At 35.8% G+C, this 25,727-nt stretch overlaps 1 protein-coding gene across 1 annotated transcript in view; it reads left to right on the top strand.

Annotated features, from left to right (window-relative positions):
• Window positions 1-25,727, top strand: part of LOC140154970 (uncharacterized) — a 53,892-nt gene that overhangs the window by 5,143 nt on the left and 23,022 nt on the right. The window contains exons 5-27 of the mRNA XM_072177632.1: window positions 790-876; window positions 1,256-1,347; window positions 1,545-1,613; window positions 2,036-2,118; window positions 2,784-2,902; window positions 4,151-4,203; window positions 8,240-8,303; window positions 9,403-9,493; window positions 10,458-10,605; window positions 11,953-12,063; window positions 12,822-12,915; window positions 13,327-13,446; window positions 14,051-14,139; window positions 14,706-14,874; window positions 16,040-16,100; window positions 16,468-16,597; window positions 18,436-18,521; window positions 18,993-19,108; window positions 19,756-19,836; window positions 22,154-22,282; window positions 22,999-23,060; window positions 23,540-23,638; window positions 24,523-24,699. Of these exons, the coding sequence (XP_072033733.1) occupies window positions 790-876; window positions 1,256-1,347; window positions 1,545-1,613; window positions 2,036-2,118; window positions 2,784-2,902; window positions 4,151-4,203; window positions 8,240-8,303; window positions 9,403-9,493; window positions 10,458-10,605; window positions 11,953-12,063; window positions 12,822-12,915; window positions 13,327-13,446; window positions 14,051-14,139; window positions 14,706-14,874; window positions 16,040-16,100; window positions 16,468-16,597; window positions 18,436-18,521; window positions 18,993-19,108; window positions 19,756-19,836; window positions 22,154-22,282; window positions 22,999-23,060; window positions 23,540-23,638; window positions 24,523-24,699 (2,330 nt within the window). The remainder of the gene's footprint in view (window positions 1-789; window positions 877-1,255; window positions 1,348-1,544; window positions 1,614-2,035; window positions 2,119-2,783; window positions 2,903-4,150; window positions 4,204-8,239; window positions 8,304-9,402; window positions 9,494-10,457; window positions 10,606-11,952; window positions 12,064-12,821; window positions 12,916-13,326; window positions 13,447-14,050; window positions 14,140-14,705; window positions 14,875-16,039; window positions 16,101-16,467; window positions 16,598-18,435; window positions 18,522-18,992; window positions 19,109-19,755; window positions 19,837-22,153; window positions 22,283-22,998; window positions 23,061-23,539; window positions 23,639-24,522; window positions 24,700-25,727) is intronic.

Here is a 25,727-nt window from a genome sequence, read left to right as displayed (position 1 = left end):
CCTAAAGGTTCGTTCATACTACCACCGCATTTGCGATGCGTTGCTTTGCGATGCCGATATATCGATTACTTTTGCCGCAACTCAACGCAACTCGTCGCATTTCCAGGTTAAAATGTATTTAACTTTATTGCGATATCGCAATGCAGTAGATGCGGTGCAACAAGCACCGCATCGCAAAGCAACGCATCGCAAATGCGGTGGTAGTATGAACGAACCGTAACCCTATCCCATCAGACATGATAACATCAGGCAAACTCAGTAGTCTGCAGTTGGAAGGCGTATTATATGCAGTAATAAATTCATCAGAGCATTGCAGGAAGTACAAGTGAAGAACCATCTTGTCACATCGCAGAAGTACACCAAATACAAAGTTGTATTTTAAATCGCAGTGGTACAATCCACATTCATATATCTTTATTAATTTACTAAAATTTGATAATGCAAATTGTATCATTAATTAAAGCAATACTTTAACATATGCTGATGAGGCCACCTTCAATTGTTCAAATTCTGATTTTTACACAATTTTAATGTACTTGAATAAATCAACATACATGTACCTGCAAAAACTCAGGATGTTTATAACACATCAACGGAGTGACACCCATTGGCAACATAGCACTGTTTTACCTCATTACTTTGTGCTGTTTTACCTCATTTGTTCAGCTCAAAATTAAAAGGGGACACATGACAGTGAAAACATTTTGTGGAAACAAAATCTATTTTGTTATGGAAATGTTACAATATTGCTTTATAATAATGTGAAAATTGTGTTTTTATCCATTTCAGTGTCAGAGACATCAGAGGACCCTTCCTGATGGTAATAGAGCTGGTTTCTTCTTAGGAGATGCTGCTGGTGTAGGCAAAGGAAGACAGGTAAGACATTAACCCTGATTGCTACACAATACTGCAGGCTTAATCCTCCCCTACAGAGGACAATGTTGGGCAACACAGAAGAGGGCACCTCGGACCAAACTTATCAGGGAGTTAGGGCTAATCAGGACTGTATGGTCAAAAAGTGACCAGAAATTAGGGCTATTTATATATTTGGCCCTTAGCGTGTATATTTGAAATATGTTGGGCTCCTTGTGGCCCTCAAACAAGTAAAGTTGAAAACTCCAGTACATAAGCATTTTCTGATTCATGTTACTTCTGCAAGTCACATACTTGGTATTCAAAAAAAGAGTATTGCCTTTATTTGACATATGTTGTACTCTCTGTAAGTTTAATTAATTTATTGATTGATTTATTTTAGATTGCTGCCATCATCTTGGACAACTACGTACGGGGCAGGACAAAACACATTTGGTTTAGCATATCTGCAGATCTCAAAGTGGACGCACAAAGGTGAAAAAGGAGGGTACATGTTAATGTTGATTTGTTGGGAAAGTGTTCAGGTCCTCAACAAATAAATAAGAGCTTAAATTTGTATGACTTGCCAAAATTAACTAATTTGCATAAATATAGAATTAAATCAATTTTAATTAATTCTTATTCATGAACTTGAATTAAAAATACAATTGGTGTATTTCTTTTCATTATAGAGATGTGAAAGATCTTGGATGCCATATTAAAGTGATTGAAGGCTGCCAGCATCTGGACAAAGAAACAAGGTGAGATTGAATTTATTAACACTGTTTTTTTTTTCATTTTCATTTCAATAATAGTGTGTTGTAAATTTGTGACACAATCTGCTCCATCGGGGCCAAAAACCAGGCATTTTTTTAAATTGAGTCAATATAATTATTACCTTATACAAATATTAGGCTATAATACTCTAAACACCAAAACATACTTGGTTTTAAAGTTCTGTAGTTTTGTGATATCTATTTTCTTATGTATGTTATTGTTTTTTTTACTCCATATTTTTGCCTTCATCTCAATTTCAAATTTGCTGCCTTTGTCCCACATGGACCAGATTGTGCCTTAGGCTATTTGAGGTGACTTTGCTCAAATGTATCACTATGGACTACCTCTGCCATATAAACTTTTTCACTAATTTTTGATCAGATTTATTATTTTTGTTCTTGTTTAGGGTATTTGGTCTACCATCAGACTTCACGCAGGGAGTGATTTTCAGTACTTATGCTACATTAGTGTCATCAGTTTCCAAAGGAGGTGAGTACTGTGATTCTGTGAACTTACATCAGGGACATCAGAAAAGTGTGTGTGTGTGTGTGCTGTGCACAGTGTAGTATCACTTGTAATTACTAGCTTTTGTATTGAAATTAACTCTATTATATGCTTGCGCACACTCTCAACAAGATTAGTAAAAATCATAGTGGCCAGTATTTTGTGAGTTGTAAGTAGTCGTTCAAATTAACAAATAATGTACTAGGCGTGCATTGGATTGGGCAAAGTTCATAGCTGTGTCATACTATTTTAACATCAAGCAAAAAGGTACAATATTTTCATTTTTTTTAGCATGTCTATTATTTCCGTCACAACCAGTGATCAGTTAAACTTTTTATTTTCCGTAAAAAACAGACAAAATACATATTAAAATACATTACTACAAACAAAAACAAAAGGATTATGGAGGGAATGGTCGAAAAGCCAATAAGGCCAGCATTGACACAACCCCTTTTTGTAAGACAGTAGCAAGGAAGATAGCATGCAATTTTAAATTTTTTATGAAAGTTTGCCAATGATTTGGCTTCTTTAACATTTTATTTTGGGAGTTCCATCAGTGAAATTTGATGAAAGCAAATTATAAAGAGCAAAAATGTTTTTCTTGGAAGATTTCTAGGAATATTGCAAAATAATATTTGCATTGATTGCAGGTGGATGGAGCAATAAGCGGCGTAGTCGTCTAGATCAGCTTATCAAATGGTGCGGAGGGGACAAGTTTGATGGATGCCTTATATTTGATGAATGTCACAAAGCAAAGCATTTTGTACCGGTAAGTAAAGTCTGCTGAGAACATTCATGTTATACTTGTTTGAAGAAGGGTATTACATTTACATTATCAATGTTAAAGCCACACTTGTAGCATTTGCACTGCCCTTCATCATCACACACAAGAAGAGATTTTATGTCAGTCTTATCTGATACAGGGAATAAGGCCAAAACAAAATTGTTGTGTTGCCCTCAGCGACCGACCCTAAATCCTTAAAAATCAGGGTCACATTTATTTTTAATGACAATTTTACAGATATGTTCAAAAAATCAATGTTTTTTACTTCAAATTAATATTTTTAAAAACTGAATGATTAAAAAAAATTGACCGACCGACACAGCTTTTCCATTTTCCCTCTTGAGGGCAACATAACAATATATTTTTGCCTAATAATGGATAGATCCTTCAATGTGAAGGACAAAATGTTATAGTGAGTAAAACTGTTCCCTTGGTTTTGTCAAAAATCCAAAAATATATGAATGATAATCTTTGAAAATGTAGTTATTAACAGCACAAACATAGACTTCACTTGCAACCCTTAGGATACTGCATTTACTCTAATAAATGCCCTGTGGTGTTGCATTTTCTACAAGGGGGGCATTTAATGGAGCCAAATTTTGAATGAAAAAAAAATCACGATATAACCTTGTTCATCCACAGGCGAAATACAAAAATGATTTTTGGCTGATTGTTAGAGGTGATTTTATTGGTAGGATAGGGAACATTATCACTCAAAATTTTATAATTTGGAATGCATTTTCAAGCAAAAATATTTCTATAAATTAAACGTCCGGCAAACATGATCATTGCCAGTTTTACATGATTTCCGCAGTTCAGGTCACTTTTACATTTATGGAATGTATAGGGAAGAGGTGTTTAGTAGAGTAAATATGTGTGATTATTGAGGGATTTGTGTATTAGAAGAATTTGCGATTCTGAAAATGCCAATTTCTGTGTAAAAATGGGATCTAGGGCAAATGTCAGAAATATTTAAAAAAAATAAGGCAAATTTCATTGGAATGTTTTAAAATAACATCATAAGTTGTATAACTAGATTTGAATGCTTTTTAAAAATCTGTTACAAACAAGTGGGTGGTATTAGGTTCCATTCTTGCTACAAATAATCTGTACTGTACTATATACTTTGCTGTTTACTAAATGCTTACAATGACATAAAATTATTAAAGACTACTTGTAGTGGCAGTCACATTTATACCAAACTTTACATAGTATGATATTTTTGTTTCTTAGGGCAAAGAAAGCAGTAGTACCAAAGTGGCAGTAGCAGTCACATCAATACAGAGGTAGGTGGAATGAGTTCAATGGTCCAAAACATCATTGTTGGAAAAGCTAATATATTACTCAATATACATACATTAAGTACCGTACCCAGCAAATGCAAAAATTCTTGTTTTTGGAAAAAATGTTTTAATAATATTATATGTTGCATTGACTTAGGCAGACCTTCATTTTTAAGGAGCTCACTTGCACCAGAGCTCCTACAGCTTTCCTTAACAACATTTCAGGAGTATGATTTTCTAAGCTCCTCAATACTTAAATCCCTATGTTTTAATACAGATATTAAAATATTGAGCTCCTTGTTGAGCACCTTAGTTTAACTCAGGAGAGTGATTAACAGAGCTCCTGCAATGTTCAAAAATGAAGGCCTGCTTAGGAAGATTTTCATCATTTGGGGGAGGGGCTGAAACTTGAAAAAAAAAATTGGTAGGCCACCCTGGGGGTGCCTGAGGGGATCAGCAAATTTTGCAAAATATAGGTCACAAACAATCATTTTCCTCTATTTTATCACAATTTTTAACTTCCCCAGCCCCCAGTTCCTAAGCCTATGTGTTGGATTATATAAAGGTCATTAAAAATTTTATAGGAAAAAGCACTACTTCAACATTGTTAAAATGTTGTGGAAATGTTATTGTAAATATCTTTTATAAACATTTTTGCTGACATTTTGGCAACACTTAAATAACATTAAGTTAGAATGTTTGCAGCAAGTTTTCAAAAATGGTTTCGAATGTTATTAAAATGTTTGATACCCTTTACCTATGTGCCTCGCAAGTGAAGGAAAAAGATGCAAAAATCCTCATTGCTGACCATATTCATGATTTCAGGTGGCTTGTCACTTCCATAGATTATATTATTTGCCTATAATTATATTTATTATTTTGATAAGCCCTCAGCTCTGTAGTATGTGCTTAAAAACACTTTGGCAGCACCAATTTATCCTAGCACATCATTTATCACTCTTCACTTAATTTCAGAAAAGCTCTCCTTCATTGAAATGAAATATTACAATAAATCCTACATTGGACATAGCAGAACTTACGGTACTCAAAAATTATATGGACAAAGTCTCCACACCATTATTTTAAATTGTGCAGTGAAAGTTTGTATATTTTTAATCATGATGACATCTGTATACAAGGATATCCCTGATAATTGTTCAAATAGTTAATCAAATATACTGGAAGCTGTCAAGTGGACCACTTGAAAGAACTCTTGACCTGCACTGATAGTAATCTAAGGCAGTTGAATGACAGCTAACACTGTAAAGCATTGCACTAATATTGATATAGGTTAGTCTTGTATAACGTTCTACGTTAAAGCTGCAAGTACATCCATTCTGTACGCTTTAAAATATGTGTGCAACTGTCCAATAAAAGACTGTTAGCATATGACATGAATGTTAAAACACACAAGCAGGCATGCACAACATACATATCATCACCACCACCCCCTTACTGAAATAACACACACCCCTACCTTTATTTGCCGGCAAACCAGGACTCTGTACTTTACTGTCCAAACGTGAGACATGTTTTTTTCTGATTTTCTGCGCCTAACCGGGGATGTTGAAGTGTTACACAAATTATACACAATTTTTTTAAATTTTTACCTGTCTATCAGGGACTGATTTTTTTATCAACAATAGAGGATGCACTCTCAAATTTATTGTTAGCAGTCAATTGCACATGTCAGCTAAATGGGGACAGTCCCCTGTTGCAGTAATGTCCATGGTTGGAATGTTGAGTTTCATATTAGCATCCATATTTGCCAGCAAACACCTATGTACCCATATCTACATAATATAAACACTGACAGCGATACACCACTAAGGAGTTTTCACTATCCAAGTTAAATTGATTGTGCCCATATTTGTTGGTCTACTCAGGCTATGAGTTTTACACACTTGGATTCATCAAAACATAATAATGGACACAGAAGGGTGGACTGTCCCTGCACCTCCAACTATTGTAGTTGTTTCTAATGCCTTTTTCAATCTAGCAACACTGTCCAGGAACCATGGACATCCTTAGTTTCTTGTGCATCCACTGTTACACAGATTTCTCATGTGTGTGTCCTCGTTTGCTGATGTTTTCAAACACACACACCAAAAAAAGTTTACCATTTCATTAAAAATAGATATGCAAGATAACAGAATAACTTTCAATCACTTTAAACACACACAAGGCAAAGAGCCAAAATTGATACACTTTCAATGATATATGATTCATCAGTGTACTCTCCATCTATGTTTACATAACAATATATATGTCAGAAGATAGTTTAATGGGGCTTCAATTATGATGAATCGATATGCAGCATCCCTAATTTAATCATACCTCCATTTGAGGAAAGTTAACATGCTATTAAAGATACATATTATCAATCATGAGAAACCCATTATGGTGATTTTGAAGGCTGACATGTTTTAAATTTTTTTCTTGGTATATTCACAGAAGTTGGCAATGTTAGTTGAAAAAGTTCAGTTAAAGTGGGTCAGGGAACCGCTAATTGGGCTATTCCAGTAAATCCATACACCCCTATGGAAGACATACAGTAGTCTTCCACACAGGGAGTGTGAATTTCAAGTGGGGTTACCTGAATGGGTGACTCCATTTGAAATCTACACCCCTGTGTAGGAGTTAAAGGATATGTCTTTGTATGGATTACAACTGGAATAGCCTGATGAGACTAAACGATACATGGTTGTTTCCTTTAGGCAATCCAAAATTCAAGATGTGGTATATTTGTTTGCTTTATTATGATATTAGAAAAAAACATGCATTAAATCCCAAGTATTTCTCGTCAAATTAATTGCAAAGTAGTTTAAATATGAAAAGCGTAACTTTCAGAAAAGCTATGTAATGCTTGATAAAGAATAAAAAAATGATGGAAATCATACATTACGGCTTTAAAATTAAATGTGTGAGCCCTAAGAGAAACAAACTTCTGTGTGTTTGTTTTGTTTAGCTTAATATGTAACAGATCTGTTTACTCTGAAGCTGTAGTACTTTTGCAAGTATAGGGAGCTAGTAAGAGTTGAATTTGTTAATTCTGCAACATCTGTCATTGGTCAACTAGGGATTCTGTACTTTCCATGAATAGGGCATTTGAACTTTGACAGTGATCTGAGGGAACACTAAGCCAGCTGTCACCTGTACACAAGAGTCACATGCGTTTAAATTATTGTATGGGTCAGTTTGAGAAAGAGTAGGGTGTAGCTAGTTGGCTATCATAATTTGACACCAGCTGCATGCAAAAGAGCCCTTACACTATACTGTTGTATTAAAATAAGTGCTTGATTTGGTTGATAATAATAATAACAAAATAAAAAGAAAAATGCTGGTGCTGTTTCACTTATTCATCCGCTCCTAATTGATTTGCAAGAACACTCGCTCTACGTCATACTGAAGAAAAAAAACTTCACAAATTTGCCTTTTCTGATCTTGTAATTCGGCAGGGACACATTGTGTAATTTACTAATCTACTTTTTGATTCACAAGAACATTTAACTCTTTGTGGTACTAAAAACAACAACAGATTAAACAAAAACATTGAGTGTTTATCACAGCGCTGCCCCAGACAAAAAGTACATACATTACATTGTACCTATCGGTAAGTGGTACAAGAATTTGGAAGGAGGCCAAGATGGATATGGTCGGATTATGACATTGATATATTTAGCATATTTACTTTACATGATAAATACTGTAAACTAGGCTGAAAGGTTTTAGACCTTTGGACCTTGTAAAACTCCACCAACTTGCTAAGTTGAAGACACTTATACTGTTTTGATAATTAAAGGGTATTCTACTTAAAAAAAGTAAAATAGATCTTAAGCTCATGCCCAGGTCATGGAAAATCCAAGAACCGTTCCATGACCCACATATCAAAGAAAATAATAATTTGTGATAGATACATTTTAAAATGATGTGTTCCACTGATCGTAGTAAATGAAAATCATCTGTTTCACATCAGTGGATTAATTTCTTGCTTGACTAATTTGGTTGACTGATTTCTTGATTTTGTGATTGATTCTAGAATGCTGCCCAATGCCAGGGTTCTGTATTGTAGTGCAACAGGGGTCACTGATGTCAAAAATATGGTAAGAAATGTGTGTTTTTCACATAGATAACAATTGTTTCTACAGGAATCCCTGTGGTTTTTTTTGTTGCCCACATTTCAGTGATTTTATGTCTTTTAAGCCTCTTTTTGTGTCATATTTTAAGCACTATTTCCGGGTTTTCTTTTCAGAATTGTCCACTCTTTTCATTGAAATGTATACTCATGCCTGGATATCTGATTAATTTGTATTATTAAACATCTAAATGTCATCACTGTAAAATCTTCATAATCATAGCTTTTTGACAAGTTGCAATTTTAGAGAGCAGGGTTTGGGAAAACTTGGGTTGTCATTCATCTGAGAGAAAGAAAATATGAAACACAATCAAGGAGTGTAATATTGAAAATATTTAATTTCAAGATTTTTCCATCAGTTACTAGTCCTTTGAAAGTGCTATGTTTTGATGCAAACCCCATGAAAATTGAACTTATAGTTACCAAGTTATAAGCAATTTATCGGTCTCTGAAACAGATGCCACTTTTCAGGTTTTAGCCTGAATTCAGGTTTTTGTAGGTTCAAATTCCCATGTTTTTACTTATTTCCAGCCCGTTTTGGGGCTTTTTGGCCCGCGTTCATGTGCTTTTTCAGGTTTTTCTCACCAGTGTCAGGTTAAATTTGACAAAAATAAAAACAATGACCCATCCACATATATAACATCATAAAAACTCCAGACCCATTGGGATAGTAAAGAAGTGAAAATACGACCGATATTGATGGCACATATTCGATGCGATCAAGCTAAATGAGTCTGATATCAGTCAAAATCAAAGTTCAGTTTTCAATTTCATCTCCGGGCTTCATTTTGCTGAAAACCTTTCCTAATTAGACTTAATGCTCAGGACAACAAAATATAAAGTTAGTTGGCTGTATCTCAAAATCAATTCCCAATATCTGACTCATTTTACTTGATCACATGACTTCTGTACCTATCCTTTTCTACAGAGTACCCGGCACCTCTTGCTGTTTTTTTTATTCAAACATTGGTCGACAATTAACCATCATGTAGCTCAAGTGAACATTGTAACTCTTTGAAATCTGAATGAGACATATTGTAATTCTTGTAGCATCTTTACATTTACAGGCCTTCATGGAAAGATTGGGACTTTGGGGAACAGGTGCACCATTTAAATCTTTTGATCACTTCCTAGAAGCCATTAATAGAAGAGGACTTGGTAAGTTTATCTATATTATTGTCTTTTGGATCAAAACATTTTTAGAATGATTTATATTTTATGAATCAAGGATTATGAATGATAATTAATATTGTTTGACTGTTTGTGTAATATGAATTAGAGCAGGGATAATAATGTGTGTTATGATGTAGTGGTAGTGATGTGTGTCTGCCTATCTGTCGTAAGTATACTAGTATTACCTAGCTAGAATGTTCATCCTGTATATGGTAGTGGAAAAAAACTACCCTGGTCTACGGATGGGCAGACTTTCCAAGTAGGGTTGGTCAGTCAGGAATTTGGTTTTTGTGAAAGAGGCTTAATGACACTAAAAATTAACAATTTTTGCAAACATATTTTGAACATTTTCTGAAATTTTTCACAAATTTCAGGCAAAATTAATCCACTTTGACTAAAAAGCTGTTTTTACATCCATGCAGCTACAAGGAAAACAAATCTCCAAACCCAAATTCTGTATCAGTTGGGTCCGTAGAAAGGGTTTGTTTTTTATTCCCTAATTGGTTCATTTTCTTCACTGAAATGGAGGCTGACTATTACCATATCAAAGTTGAACCATATATATGCTACACCTTTAGTCATCTATAGATCACATACTACAATCAAAGTTGGACCATGGATAAATCATGGCAAAGCAATCCCGCTATACTTCAGTTTGCCTTCCACGAATGACATGTAAACATGGCAAAGTCCATCCTCTCTTGTCAAATTAAGTGGTTAAGAGGAGTACAGCTGCACAATGAAAGAATGTCAAGGAGTAATATTGTCACTATAATTCACAATTAAAAGGAAAGTCTCTTTTCCTGCTTTTTGATCATTTCTAGGTGTTGTAGAGATGTTGGCTATGGACATGAAAGCCTTAGGAATGTATGTGTCTAATATTGTCACCATAGTTCACAATTAAAAGTAAATCAAACTTGTATTTTTGTGTACTTTTGATCATTTCTAGGTGTTGCAGAGATGTTAGCTATGGAAATGAAAGCCTCAGGGATGTATGTGTCTAGAGGACTTAGTTTCCGGGCGGCAGAGTTTGATACCATAGAGACGCAATTGACACCTAAACAAAACAAGATGTACGATGTGGCAGCCCATGTCTGGTGCGTAGCCCATGACAAGTTCTCATATTTGATTGATTGATTGATTGATTGATTGACCGACCTAAACAGACCAAGATGTATGATTTGGCAGCTCATGTCTGATGTATCTAGATGACAAGTTCTCATTTCAATCAATCAAGCAATCTATCAAGCAATCAATCAATTCATTAATTGACGTTAACAGAACAAGATAACTCTTTTGCTCATACCTGGTGCATAGATGACAAGTTCTCATATCAATCAATCCATCAATTGATTAATCAATAGATTGATTAACACCTAAACAGACCAAGATGTACGATGTGGTGATCCATAGATGACAAGTTCTCATATCAATCAATCCATCAATTGATTAATCAATAGATTGATTAACACCTAAACAGACCAAGATGTATGATGTGGTGATCCATAGATGACAAGTTCTCATATCAATCAATCCATCAATTGATTAATCAATAGATTGATTAACACCTAAACAGACCAAGATGTACGATGTGGTGATCCATAGATGACAAGTTCTCATATCAATCAATCCATCAATTGATTAATCAATAGATTGATTAACACCTAAACAGACCAAGATGTATGATGTGGTGATCCATAGATGACAAGTTCTCATATCAATCAATCCATCAATTGATTAATCAATAGATTGATTAACACCTAAACAGACCAAGATGTATGATGTGGTGATCCATAGATGACAAGTTCTCATATCAATCAATCCATCAATTGATTAATCAATAGATTGATTAACACCTAAACAGACCAAGATGTATGATGTGGTGATCCATAGATGACAAGTTCTCATATCAATCAATCCATCAATTGATTAATCAATAGATTGATTAACACCTAAACAGACCAAGATGTATGATGTGGTGATCCATAGATGACAAGTTGTTTCTCATAGCACCATAGAAATGCTGAGGGTTGAAAAATCAGTGTTACACAAATTAGTGATTAGAAAAATACCTTCCTGCAAAGTAGTGATATGCTGGGTTGCATAATATCCCCGGTGTGGCCACTTATATTCTGATGAGGAAATCATGCTTGTGGAAAAAGGGTACTTTTTCACCAGCGAGTGATGTGTGCATGTATATCATTTATGGTGTCAATAATCCATCAATAATAACAGGACCTCAAATATAAAAAAAAAGGCAAAGTAAAACGGGACCAAAATACTTGCTTAGGTTTTGGTTTTGCTATCCCCTGGGAATACTTGTTTAGGTCCATTTTGAAAGTTCATACGATTATTTATTTTTTGCCATAAGTACATGTATATAGTTAATCTTAGCCCAGGTATTGTATGTTAAACACAGGCTTCCATTTTGTTTTCTATTTCAGGAATGAACTTCGTAAAGCTTTAGAGTCCGCTATTGAACGTACTAATACTAGTTCCTCAAGAGTGTGGTCATCCTTCTGGGGGTGTCATCAAAGGTTCTTCAAACAGTTGTGGTGAGTAGCAAGGTCAATAATGCACTGAGTACACTCCCAAGCAAACATTCAGTATCATATATCTGCCTCCCAATTAAAAAACAGTAACTCTTAGTTATTTACTTGCAAGATAAGATGTGTCTGAATTAATTGATTGATTCAGAAACACCTGCAGGTCAGAAAAGACATTCAACCTCATTTACTCAATGCTCATTGTGCATACAATCAATTAATCGGTCCATGAGTGGCCAAACGGTTCCTGGTAAGCCGTATACTTCTACTACAGTATATGCAGTCTACAAGTTCTCTGTTGACAAGGGGCAGGCTTCATTGAACAGCTCTTTCTCAGAGCCAACAAACCTTTTACAGATAGGCGAGATCTGCTTGTTTTCTGTAGACAAGGGGCAGTCTTCAGTGAACGGCTCTTTTCAGAGCCACCAAAACTTACAAAAAATCAGCAGATAGGCGACATGTCTACATGTCTCATTCTTAGGTACTTTGTCCTGAAGAAGTCAGAGCTACTCCTGACGAAAGCTTGACAGTTCTAAACTTGTCCGCCGGCGAACCCGCTAAAAAACCCACTAATTACTCATGTTGGGTCACATATTTTTTCTCCTAGTTGGGTTATTTGTATAATGGTTGAAATAATAGAATTTCAAGCACATTTGGTGTAGTGCTGAAGCTCTTGGCTTCACCTTGGGCAATTATTCCCTCAATCCTGCCAGGTAGTGTTAACAAATGCATTTATTTCAGTAATCTTTTCTCACTTTTTTTCACAGTCTTGGAGTCAAAGTTCCAGCTGTTGTTAAGGAAGCCAAGGCTGCTCTAGAGAGTGGCCATTCTGTGGTGATAGGGTTACAAACTACTGGTGAGGTATGTATGCTATACTTTGCATTTACCCCTACTTGACAACATTAATGGCTAAAGCCGTATTTGGCTGTCCGTCAAACCATAATCATTTACAAAAAGGGAGATAACATTACTGCTGAAAAATTGTGACGCTTGAGATTGTTATATTGTGATAATACCTCAAAATTAATTAATTTTACAGTGTATCTCATCGCAATTAGATGACAATAATAAAAAAAAATCACACAGGGCAGCCTTTTGAGATACAACAGCATGTGATGCAGACGACGATATAACTGATGAAGTGGATTGTTTTCGGCCATTTTGAAAGATCAGTTTATTAGGTGAAAACACAGAATTGCTTGCTAGTGACTAGAGCATTAATTCAGCATAAGATACAAATATACCTTTATAATGTATCATTTTCCCAAACAGGCTAGCCTGGAGAGCGAGATGTTAAAATCAGATAGCAAATTGACTGAGTTTATCTCAATAGCTAGAGAGATCCTAATTCGCTTCATCAATCAGCACTTCCCTACACAAGTTATTGTATCGGTAAGTAATTGATAAATTAAAGCATTTGTGGTGAAGGGAAGGTGAAAGTGATTTCCTGCGAAATCTGTGAACTTAGGCAAATCAAATATGCATCTTTCATTTACACAAACAATGCTGTGGTATCAAATGTTATATGATTGTTTACCTCTGTAAACAGTGTTCCAGAATGGCTTTGATAGTGACTATTTGATATGATTCTCATTGCTCATTTTTGGAGCATATGCATTTTTTAAAGATGTGTTTTACATGTGTTCTCACATGTTCTACATGCGTTCTACCATGTGTGAAGTACTCTGTAATTAATATCAGGCAAAACAAGTGTACAATAAAGTGTGTGCAAAACATGCTGAAGCATAATTTTTTAGCTTTATATTTCATTAAATTGTTTTTGAGATTCCAATTATTTTTACATGTGAGATTTTCATCGATAGTTACACCCTAAAATTTTGCGTTTTACTTTATTGAAAAAGTATTGCAATGAAAGTAAATGCGAGTGTGGGTGAATTTGGTTAGCCATGATTGTATCTTGATGCATGTACATGTCTTTACAAGGGTGTGCATGTCAAGTGTAACAATGATTTTGTCTTATACATTTTACCCTCAGCCTAATGAGCCTCGCAAGGATGATGAGTGGAGCGTACAAGCTAAGAATCTACTTATGGGGTTTGCTACAAAGATTGAACTCCCAAACAGGTAATTGTCATATAAAATAAAACTTAAGCTTGCATTTACAGTCATGGAAAAATGTTGTAATATTTTTTGTAAAACATGCTTTTAATCTTTATCAGAATAGTTACTAGAATGAGAGAATTTAACAAAACAAGGTCTCACATGTAATTTTGTGAAAGAATATGTTTTTTTTTATGAAATAGTACAAAAACAAGATGTTTTGTAGCAGTTGGTTTAAAAACAGCTGGGGTACTTTCTTGTAGAACTCATCACAAGATCATAGTACACGAATACCATATTCCTTCTCCAGGTTGATTTTATATGTTTTGGGGAGTTATTATTGAGTAAAATGCGTTTTAACTAAGGTCATGCCAAGAAGGTGAAAAATGTTCCAAACTTTTGTCTATAACTGTACATTACATGACTAAAAAGTAGTAGTGTCAAAACTTGTTCAATGTAGTTCATATTTGTTACTTATTTTATCAAAGATTGTCTGCAAAATACCATCAAATAAAGCTAAGCAGCATATATTTATTTATTTATATACTTACTTGCTCACCTGCTTATTTATTTGCTTACTTATACTACAGTCCTCTAGACGAAATTATAGATCAACTAGGTGGTACATCGGCTGTGGCTGAAATGACTGGAAGGCGAGGGCGCCTGGTGCGCACAGGTGGTCCAAACTCCGAAGTTCAATATGAGCTACGTGCAGCTGAAAATAACGATGTTGGTATAGAGAGCCTGAATGTAAAGGAGGTAAGTGTCACCTTATTTTCTGAAGTATAACCAGGGAGTAAATCGGGTTGGGAAGCGACAGAGGGCTTCAGCAGTAGTACAGCTATATATGCAAGTTGCCATTGTGTATCCTGGAACAAAGGTTGCATACGTTGCAAAGGAACATGTGCTGTATGTTAAGCTGATCGTGTAGCACCCATCTTTAGCACCCCGTTAGCACTGTACCATCTTGGCAGTCCCTATACACTCAAATTTCTGATTCCTGTTGGTTCATTTTATTCAGCCTTCCTAATGTGCAAATGATAACCAACCACGTTCAGTCAGGGCTTTGGTATTTACTCTTTGTTGAATATGTTGTTCTAGTGCCACAAGGGGGCCAATGCTTTTCATATAAAAATGCTTGAAGGTTAAATACATCCTGTTTATATTTTCTGTTACATTTTAGAGTTGTTCAAGGGCCAATTGCAGTATTTGATGTGCTGAATATCGCCCATGGGCTGCCTGTTAAGAAACCCTGGGTTACATGATGGTTATTCTTAATACAAATTACAGTTTTCGAAAGACCAGTATAAAAAAAAATCAAGCTTAATGGGATTATAACTTCTGCTAGACAAAGCTATTAGGAATTTTGTGAGAGGTTTAATTCATTGTTTGTTTATAAATGGTTTATTCCAGTTGAAACCCATACACCCCCTGTGGACGGGTAATCACATTCCATGTGTGGGAGTTTAAGGTGGTACTTTACCCCTTGATAAATTTGTGACTATTTTTGCATTTGTCTCAAAAAATAATAACACACTGGTAACAAAAGTTATGTAAATTATAGCGGCTAGGAATCCAGCTACTACACTAGAATTTCAGTGACTCAAGACAAATTTATCAAGGGGTGAAGTACTTTGATTCCTTGCCCCTATAATATACATAAATTTTGTTACCAGTGTGTAGTTAATTTTTTGAGATAAATGCAAAATTAGTCACAACATTTATCAGGGGGTGTAGTACCACCTTAAGGTCATGTCTTTTATAGAGGGTGTATGAATTTTAACTGGAATAAATTGATATGTCAGAAGTTGAATAGTCATGCAGGGGCAACCAGACGGCAAAGACAAACAAACAAAAAACATTTCAATATACCGGTACTGATATTATTGATAAAACAATTTTGTTTATGACATTTTCCCTTCAGAGAAATAGCTTTATGGAAGGTAGAAAATTGATAGCCATCATATCAGATGCAGCAAGTACAGGTAAGATCACAAAACGGTATTTATAGGCAATTTCTCATGAGGACTTATTGCTCCAACATTTAATTCCAATCTGTGATGTATAAAGTAAACTTTGTTAAGTTCACTGCCATGTAATCAGCCTGTCATTCTAAGGGTACAAAGGCCAGACCATCAAAGAGCTTTGCTCCACTTGTAGGAGACACATAATAAGAGTTAGGGGGGGGCACAGTGCAACTTTGTTAGATCAGCCAAAGATTTCTTACTATGTGATTGAATTATTATCATGGCAACTTAACATCTTTTTTAATATGTATATTTAACTGCACACAATGACCTGAAATTTCACAGTTTAAATGATGCCTGTTCTCAATATAATGCTTCCCTCCAGGTATATCTTTGCATGCCGATACTCGTGTAGCCAATCAGAGGCGTCGTGTCCATCTCACAATGGAGTTACCATGGTCAGCAGACAAAGCGGTACAACAGTTGGGAAGATCACATCGCTCAAATCAGAGCAGGTAAAAGCTTGCTTTATCCAACATCACTTTTCAACATATTCTTTTTGATGTATGATATGATGAGATGTATTAAGTAAGAAATACTTCTGTAAGATTTAAGCAATTACAATCTTGGTGGTCTTACTGTGTTTGTCATTGAACTCCTTCAAAAGTATGAAAATATTGCCTTGCATCAGCTCGGTGAAGTCCTCCAACAGAGAGTCTGTAGACTCTTGGTCGGTCTTCCCTTGTATAATCAATGGCCTTTAAGTAACTATTTTAACCTATGGTCTCAACGCAAAATTAAAATGTGCCTCGAACTTTTCGGTCACAACTTTCGCCTACATCAGGAGACGCTCATACGGAGACTGGGAGAAGGTCAAAGTTTGACCATAAGTTAGGTACTTCTTAATTTTGTGTTGAGATCTTAAGGCAGCTGTGTACTCTAGACATTGTTTCTTTCGCAAAATTGAGTTTTTTTGATATGTTTGTACTTTGTTATGTTTTTTATAAATACAAGGAATGAAAATCCAGATTTGTAAACTCCAACTGCAATATTTTAAGGATTTTATTTCACTATTCCACTCGTGTTTGAAATTGAAAAGCAAAGAAAATCTTTGTTGTACCAGCAGGGTACACGCTTGCAAGAATAACGCATAGCGTTGCTATGTATCGCGCAATTTGTTAACGCACAAATCGCTTACGATACGCTGACGCTTATCTGCATGCGCGGCGCATCTTATGGAAACACCACGGAAGCACAAAAACCTAGTGGTCAAATGGCTCCGTTTTAGCTGATAAAATGTGGGTTTTTTCAAGTTCTTTCCCCGATTTAAATATCAAGTTATGAATGGATTTCGCTCAAACTTCTCAAGGGGCCGTGGATTTACCCGATGTTTATGTAATGTAAGGTAGAAAAATAAAAACAGCCGCATTCTCCTGCGTAGATTCGATGAAAGTGCAAAATGTGACCACTTAAAACTTCAACGGCCATTATTTCAATGTTCATTTTCTCGGTAAAATGACGATTTAGGTACACGATAACTCAATAAATACAGCATCTATAGGTAAGCAAATATGATCATTGTAAAAAGCATGATCGACTCAAGAAACGGTTTTCTCATTTTTTATATTTTGGTCTATTTCGATTTTAGGCATCATTTTGTGCAAATAGGCGTTTGTGAATTTTAAATAGTTCAATTTGATGCCTTATATGGTCAATATCTCAAAAAATAAGGCCAATATCAAAAAATATAAAAAACGTTTTGGAATGGAGCCTCAAGATTGAGCTAAAAACAAAATAAAATATTTTGGAAAGAGTGTTTTTTGTTATGATGTACCTAACAAATATTGCCAAAAACTCACTTTTTGTGATTTTCTTCATAATTGTTGTTTTTACCCCAAATCTGTATTTATATTAAGATTTATTGATGTCTTGCCTTCATAAAATGTATACTTTTATATGTCTTGCTTAATAATAACAAAGTTATTGCACTTTTACTACATGCATGTCTGAGAGTACACAGCCTCCTGAAGTTGAAATTATTAATTTATGACCAAGTCTGCCAACACAGATGAACTTGGATTTTAAATTGCCTTGTTCTTGCTGGAAATTACAGCATAGCACAGTGGTAGTTGTTTATCATGATGTCATTCTTAATGAAGCAGTAAGTAGTTGATAAAGGGGTCTTCTAATGGTGCAGAATGTGCTATTGATGTACCGCCAGATATGTATATATTGCACCAAAGTAGGATTTTTCCATTGCAGGTTACTATAGTTTTTAATCTTCGTCTGGTTTACTGCAAAAATATTTTATTGTTTCTATGGTGATTAATTATATGAATTGTGTTTGTTTTAGTGGCCCATTGTACAAGTTGTTAACCACCAATCTTGGAGGTGAGAGAAGATTTGCTGCTGCAGTTGCCAGGCGTTTACAGTCGCTAGGTAAGTTGCTATGCCTCAGTTGAAGTTGATAAAGGTGGAGTCAATTCATTTTTTCCAGTTTGGTTGGTATTAAAATATGTGTTGAGCTATTTACAAGATATTGAATTTCTGCTGATTTTGTGATGAGTTGTGATGGAATGAAATGACACATTTTATTTTTACATTCATCTCAAGATAAGACTTAGCCCTAAAAAAGCACAAGGGAGAAAAAAAATTGCAAATGATTTACAGGTTGGGTGATTTTTAAAGTCATTTGCTAAAAAAAACCCAAAACACCAACCGACCGATCCTACTTGACAGATCCATCCGGCCATAGAACAGGGTTTTTTCTGTTCCCTTTGGGTATAGATTATGATTATCCTTGTAGGATTTTAAAATAAAATGTAATATTAGGATTACAACTGAAAGGAACATTTATATCCTAAAAGCTTACTAAACTTGCTAATCATTTTACAATTTCTATTTTGCCAGGTGCATTAACACAAGGAGATAGACGTGCTGCCTCTGGAGCGGATCTGACTCAGTTCAATTTTGACACCAACTATGGTAGAAGTGCGCTACGTAGCATGTACTCGGCTATATGTAATGTGAGTAGCTTGTATCACTTATGGTTAGTAGCATTAATTAGAAATGAAGATGAATAGCTTTAGAAGAGTGCTATAGCATGGCAAGGGATAATGAATGATATAATGGTCTTGGTAAAAATATGTAGACTATATGGAAAAGTCATAGTGATGTCATTGACCAATGCACCAGAGTTCCCATCTCCAATAAATAAATTATGCTCCTTAGTATTGTATTGCTAGATGTGGTTCACTATTCTTTTGTACAAATGAACATGTTATGTGGATACCATTATTAATGCCGGAGAACGACTCTGCCTTGGGCCCTCATTGTCCTACTTAAATAAAAATGCACTGCTATACAACACCTTATTCTCAATTACAACATTGAATGTGATACTAAATTGGTAATTAAGATACATGTAACCAGGCCTTGCTGTTTGAGGCGTGCAAACGCTCTCGCTCGCCACCGCCCAAACTCAATTTCTAGTGAGCGATTTTCCACTCGCCAAAGACACTAAAAATTTTGAGTACATAAAATGTAGAGAGTGATTTGATTTTGATCACTCGCCTAGCACCATTGCTAGTGAGTGATTGACCACTCGTCTTTAAAATCTAGATGACAAGGCCTGTGTAACACTGTCTGTGATACTTTCATTATATTACTGTAGAGACAAGTTGTTGGCGGTGTGGAATTCTCTAAACTGTCACAGGGTAAGATGGACTTTGCTGATTTCAACACCAGTATGCAGGTAAGATTCAAACATGTATTCATGTTGCCAGTCAAAACAAGTATATAAGGTGTGTGTGGGTGTGCAGCGGGTGTGGGTTTGCCAGCAAATGAGGACACACTTGTTTTTCACATTTAAATCGTGGACCTCTCTGCAATGGGGGACTGTCCTCAGTTTCAGGACATCTGCAAATGACCACAATTGTATGTGTAATGTATTTGCGAAATATGTCCTCTATTCAGACATGCCAACTAGTACGGTTTCACCGTATTTTGTACGGTAAAACGTGAAAAATACGGTAGTACGGTCACCCCCAAAAAAATACGGGATTCCAGAATTTTGACCAAAATAATGAAATGTTGTGTCTTAAAAAGATAAACAGCTGCAAGATTAGACTACCGACTGAATTACTGGTTTCATTTGACCACTTTCTTGGTCTGTTAAAGTGGTTGCCTACGTCTTTTTTCTCTCGACTTTAGATGATGCAAAAGTGCAAAAGAATAAGCATTCAAGAAGGGTTCCGACCTCCTTTTACTTCCGACTATCGCACCATGCATGCACATCATTTAAAGAAATATTTAATAGGCCTACAAGATGCTTTCGGAAATATTGCAGATTTTGCATGCACATTATTATTTTTTATTAACCACCTATACTAAAATGCAGTAAACCTTTGACGAGCGCGTATTGTAAGGATACATCGCGTATTTACTGCGTTGCACGCACTTGTCTCTGATTGGCTGCTGAGGCGATCTGTTGTTGCCGAGTGGAAATTTATGAATGAACTGTGCGCCGTACGTGTTGTAAGCGCCGAATTTGTAACATCACGGTAGTCTCGCTCGTCAAAGGTTTGCTGCATTTGACTATAATGCTATGTCTTCTGAAGGTATTTAGTTAACTATTTAGCTCTATTGGTGCAAAAGAATAAGCCTATAAGGTTTCCGACCTCCTTTTACTTCCCACTTTCGCACGATGCATGCACATTAAAGAAATATTTATAGGTCTACAAGATGGTTTCCGCTCCTGACTTTTCTTTTCATGCACATTAATATTTTTATTAAGCATCTTCATCTAACTGCTGCACATGCTATGTCTTCTGGAGGAATTTAGTTAACTATTTAATGTAGTAACTTTTTACTCCTTGGAAAAAGAAAAGTTTTGTCTTTTCGAAACGTCGGGTTTTTAACTCTGTTTATATATTTTGTGTTACTCCCCCATTGGATGTTGTGTCATATTTTCCCTGTTTTTAATATTTAATGTAGGTCTGCAAAAGAATAAGCCTGCAAGATGCTTTCCGACTTTTACATATATTTTTCTTTAACCATGCATAGACAACTGCTATACCCAGTACAGTCTTCTAATTAACATTGGCATTAATAATTTTTTTTGTGGAAAACATGAACAAAACCGGATGTTAGGCCTATCGACTGATACTATAATGATGATGATGAATTTTTTGATGATGATTCAGATGATGATGATGATCAATGATTTTCTGAACTTGAAAGTTTTAACAAAGCATGCTTCTAACAACATTAGAAGTAACATAACCCAATATTTCCAGAAATACATGCATATCAATTTGTTTGGCCTACATACTTTATCCAATTTCGTGAGGTCAAAGGTCACATACAAGGTCAAAGGTCAACTGAGGTCACCAAATCTTTTAATAATTAATTTTTAACTGTGCATCACATATCCAAAAATCAGCTTGATCAGTCGTGTAATTAAGGAAATAAGATGGCCGCTTCCATGTTAAGTATAGCAAAGTAGCACTTTCAATGAGTGATAACTCGTAAAGGAAGCATCTTTCTGTATTGATTTATTACCTTGATGGAATGGTTCTTTGGTATTGCCAAATTTGATTACAAATTCGTAAGGCGGGCCCCTGGACCCCGCCGTTACGTGCTCGGTCGCACAAGTGCTCCCTCACAATTATGTGTTCTACTTTTGGGGTTTCTGGGGCAGGTATGCAAAAGGTACATATTTAAAGAAATACGGTTTTAGGGTGCAAAATACGGATTTTTGTTCTTCTGAGTACGGAAATCTGGATTTCAAAGTTGGCATGTCTGTCTATTGTACGTGAGATATAACATTCTCAGTTACTAGATAAAATTTCATACACACACAAAATTAATACACAATGGAAAATGGTGGAAAAAGTCATTGGTATGTCTATTGAGTACGGATTCAGATGGCTGCATTTGCATAGTCCTAAACAGCATCCATGTTTAGAGACAATTACAGGTGGGGTGTACGTGTGTGTGTGATAAATGGAAGGTTGGTAGAGAGAAAGGTTGTTAACTTTTCAATTAATATATTGTTTTCTTTCTGGTAGCAATGCTTGAGTCTGATGGGTGTGTTGGAAACAGGGCTGACGCATCTGAAAGTCTCTGATAAAGAAGACAGGAATGTCAGCAAGTTTCTCAATAGGATCCTTGGAGTAGCAGTCAAGAAGCAGAACTTGGTAAGCTGCCTGCCTGGCTGGCTGGCTGGCTACAAACTTGATTCACTTAGGAGGGGGAAATTTGAAGTATTCGCCGTTGAAGTTATGTAATAATCGGATTAACTACCATAGCAATAGATGAATACAATTTTTGAATAAATTAGATCGCCCTGCACTACAAGCAGGTTGCACTCATCACCTGTGTATGTCTGCAATCATAGATAGAATACAATACTGCTCTTTTCAAAGATGCTAATCTTACCGGTGCAAATGATTAGCATTTCTTTGACATCTATGGTTCAATGCATAGGTATATATCATCACCTCGAAGGCGAATTCAGACAGGGTTGAACAATAAATACCACCATCCAAGGCAATTTGGGCCAAAGTGGGTAATACCAGGAAATACTCAACTTAAATTTTCAAAACATTTAACATTGCAATGTATAAAGAGTGAATTAAAAAACATAAATGCATTAATTAACATTGAAAAAAGTCAACTCGACTAGTGGCATGGGTGATATTGTTTATGTAGGTACCCACCTTGTGTGAGTGAGCATGGGGACCCAATCAAGACACCCATGTTGTTTTGGTATTTTTGTCAACTGCAGTAAATTAAATGAGAACTGTCTTTTGAGCTAACACAATGCTGCATGTATGGGGTGGTAAAGGAGAGGATATTCAGACATCAATTGTTTATTATTTGTATTATAATTTCATTATTTTTTTCCCGTCAGATTTTTAACTACTTCTTTGAGAGCCTACAAGCAACTATTGCAACTGCAAAGAAAGAAGGGAAGTAAGTAGCAATGTCTTAACATTAATGTGTTAACAATGGGTGATGATTTTTCCATAGGGTGTATGGTACGGATTATCAGGAGGGTAATAAATAATACGGAACAACATAAAGTGGAGCAAAAGACAATCAAATGACAAAGAAAAACAATTTATTCACAATATAAGAATAACAAAGACTACTGATATAAAATGAAATTCTAAGTCGCTAAAATGATGGTGAGTCATACAGTGATGCACAGGAAGAAAAATATGTGTACAAAACACGAGCTCCAAACCAAAAGTGATGACAGACTGCTGCCGATGCATCGGCAGGCTCCACAAAAGTAAAGCCTGTGTTAAGCCCTCGTGAATATGCGAGAAATTCACAGCATACAAAGCATAGGGACTGTTGGTAAATAGTCTTTATATTTTCTCATCAGTGGTTAGATGTCAGCAATGAATTAATCATTGTTATTTTTGTGACTTGTTTGTTCTCATTAGGTATAGTGAAGGTCTAGTGGACATTAAAGCATCATCAGTTGAAATGTTGGGTGCACGCAAGCAAGTATTCCTGGATGCCAAAACAAGCACACCTACATAGTAAGTGTTGTCCTCATTAATGAGTGACATTGAGTATCGGAAATTGTAGTTATTTTTCTGCAATATTAGTGTGTGAATAGAGGTCTGACAAAATTAACCTGTCAGTTTTGGTTGGCTTTTAATCCATTTTTTTTTTTTTTGTACTGCAATTCTTGATGCAATTCTCAAAGTTTGCATTATTTTCCACTTGCATGCATTTTTGTAGGCTTCATTTGATCCTAGGATTACAAATTTAGCACCTCATTAGCATTATTGGCAGATCAATCCTCATTGAGCTATTCCATTTGTAATCCCTGTATGGAAGACAAGACCTTAATCTCCCACACAGGTAGTGTGAATTTCAAATAGGGTTATCTGAATGAGTGACTCCATTTAAAATATACACCCCTGTGTGGGAGATAACATGTCTTCCATATAGTTTGTCCACTGAAGTACAAAGTGACAACGCGCGCATATACAGCGTGTTAACAGTGCGTAGTGCTGCTTCTCTGCTGCAGGCATGCGTGCCTTCAAAGTCGGCACAATGTGTGCGCCCTCGTCGGTACTTCGTACTTCAGAGTAGACTGACTGTAGAGGGTGTATGGATTTCAACTGAGCCAGCCCATTGTAAGCAACAAGGTTTCATTAAATACACCATTGGATTGAAAAGGTTGTCACTCTGTTGGCAGGTGTGACTGACATCTTCAGGACTGAATCCTCGTAAACTACACAATAATAGTATCCTCCAGATAACCACCATGTTTTTTAGTGTTGATGCAGGGGAATGAACAACTTTTGTTTCTTTTTCTCTTTTTCTAAAGCTGCAATTAATGTTTGACAGGGACAGATTAGATTTCAAATTTGTGGAATTGGATTGATGACTTTATTCGTTTTGTTTCTTATAGCCACATGTCTATCTCTGTTGACCGTGGTATGACATGGGAGCAAGTTGTAGATAGGGCATCCGTACACACCGGTACACGTGATGGGTTCTACAAATCCAAGAAGGAGCAGTTTGGTAAATACTTGTACCTACTTGCGACTCAGAAGCCTAACTCAACGCATCTGTTTAGGATTGCAAGGTGAGCACTAAAAATTTACATCATGTCCACTATCCTGGAAAAAAAGTTTGGCACACTTTGCCTGTCTTTTGGTATATCTCTGCCCCAGCTCCCCCCAATTCAATGTTGGATCAAGTCATGCTATCAACAGGTCCATAAGACCCTCCAACATTGAAAGATGGGGAGTGAGGAAGGGTGAGATACAGGGTGGAGTCTATATGCTTCACATATGTGAGTGGACACTACGAATGAGTCGTATTCATAGGTGTCTCAATTAGGTGTGACATGTTTCTCATTTGATAGCGTTTAAACCAATCAATAATCCTATTGCTGAAGAGGATAATAATCTTCTACATATAAAATCATTAAATAGCTCTAGTCTTTGTTTGCTTTGGCTAAATCCTGTTCAAGTGGTGCGTTACAATTGCATTGTATTTTGGCTGGGTATGTATAACCAACAATTAACAATGAGAGGACATTCCTGTACCTTGTTGACTCGGGGATAATTTGAAATGACCGCCAATTATGACTTATTACCAGCAAAGTGGAAAAAGAGACACATATAGAACTAAAAAGGTACCATTTTGTTGAAGGAGCAGAGTTCAACAAACCATAACCCCGCTTCTGGATATCGTTTAAAGTCAAATGATATACTATTTTAAAGCTTATGATATATATTTTCTAAACACGAAATAAACAAAATTGACCAGGGGCCTAGTTTACGGCTGATTCGTAGTGTCCAGTCACATATATCACATGCATGTTTGACTCACCTTTCCAATTTTGATGGGTACACATTTCAAGTGTTTAGTGCCAACTATTTTGTTCCAGGATTGTAGATATCCTCCAAAAACATTTGGAGTTTGAGTAACTATATTTTACTGATACAGGCAGCTGTACAAACATTTATTATTGTAAGACCAATCTATTGTCATGTTTTTGAGGAGGGTGTCTGCCTTTTGTTTCTTTTGTCAGAAAACACTCGTCAAGAAGCATATATATGCTTGTAGACGGAATTAATGGAACGTTTAAAGGCCCTTTCAGTGATT

This window comes from Amphiura filiformis, chromosome 6 (genome assembly GCF_039555335.1).
Source record: "Amphiura filiformis chromosome 6, Afil_fr2py, whole genome shotgun sequence".
In the NCBI taxonomy this organism is placed as follows: domain Eukaryota; kingdom Metazoa; phylum Echinodermata; class Ophiuroidea; order Amphilepidida; family Amphiuridae; genus Amphiura; species Amphiura filiformis.
Note: the sequence above shows the minus strand (reverse complement) of the source record. Positions and strands in the feature narration are given on the sequence as shown.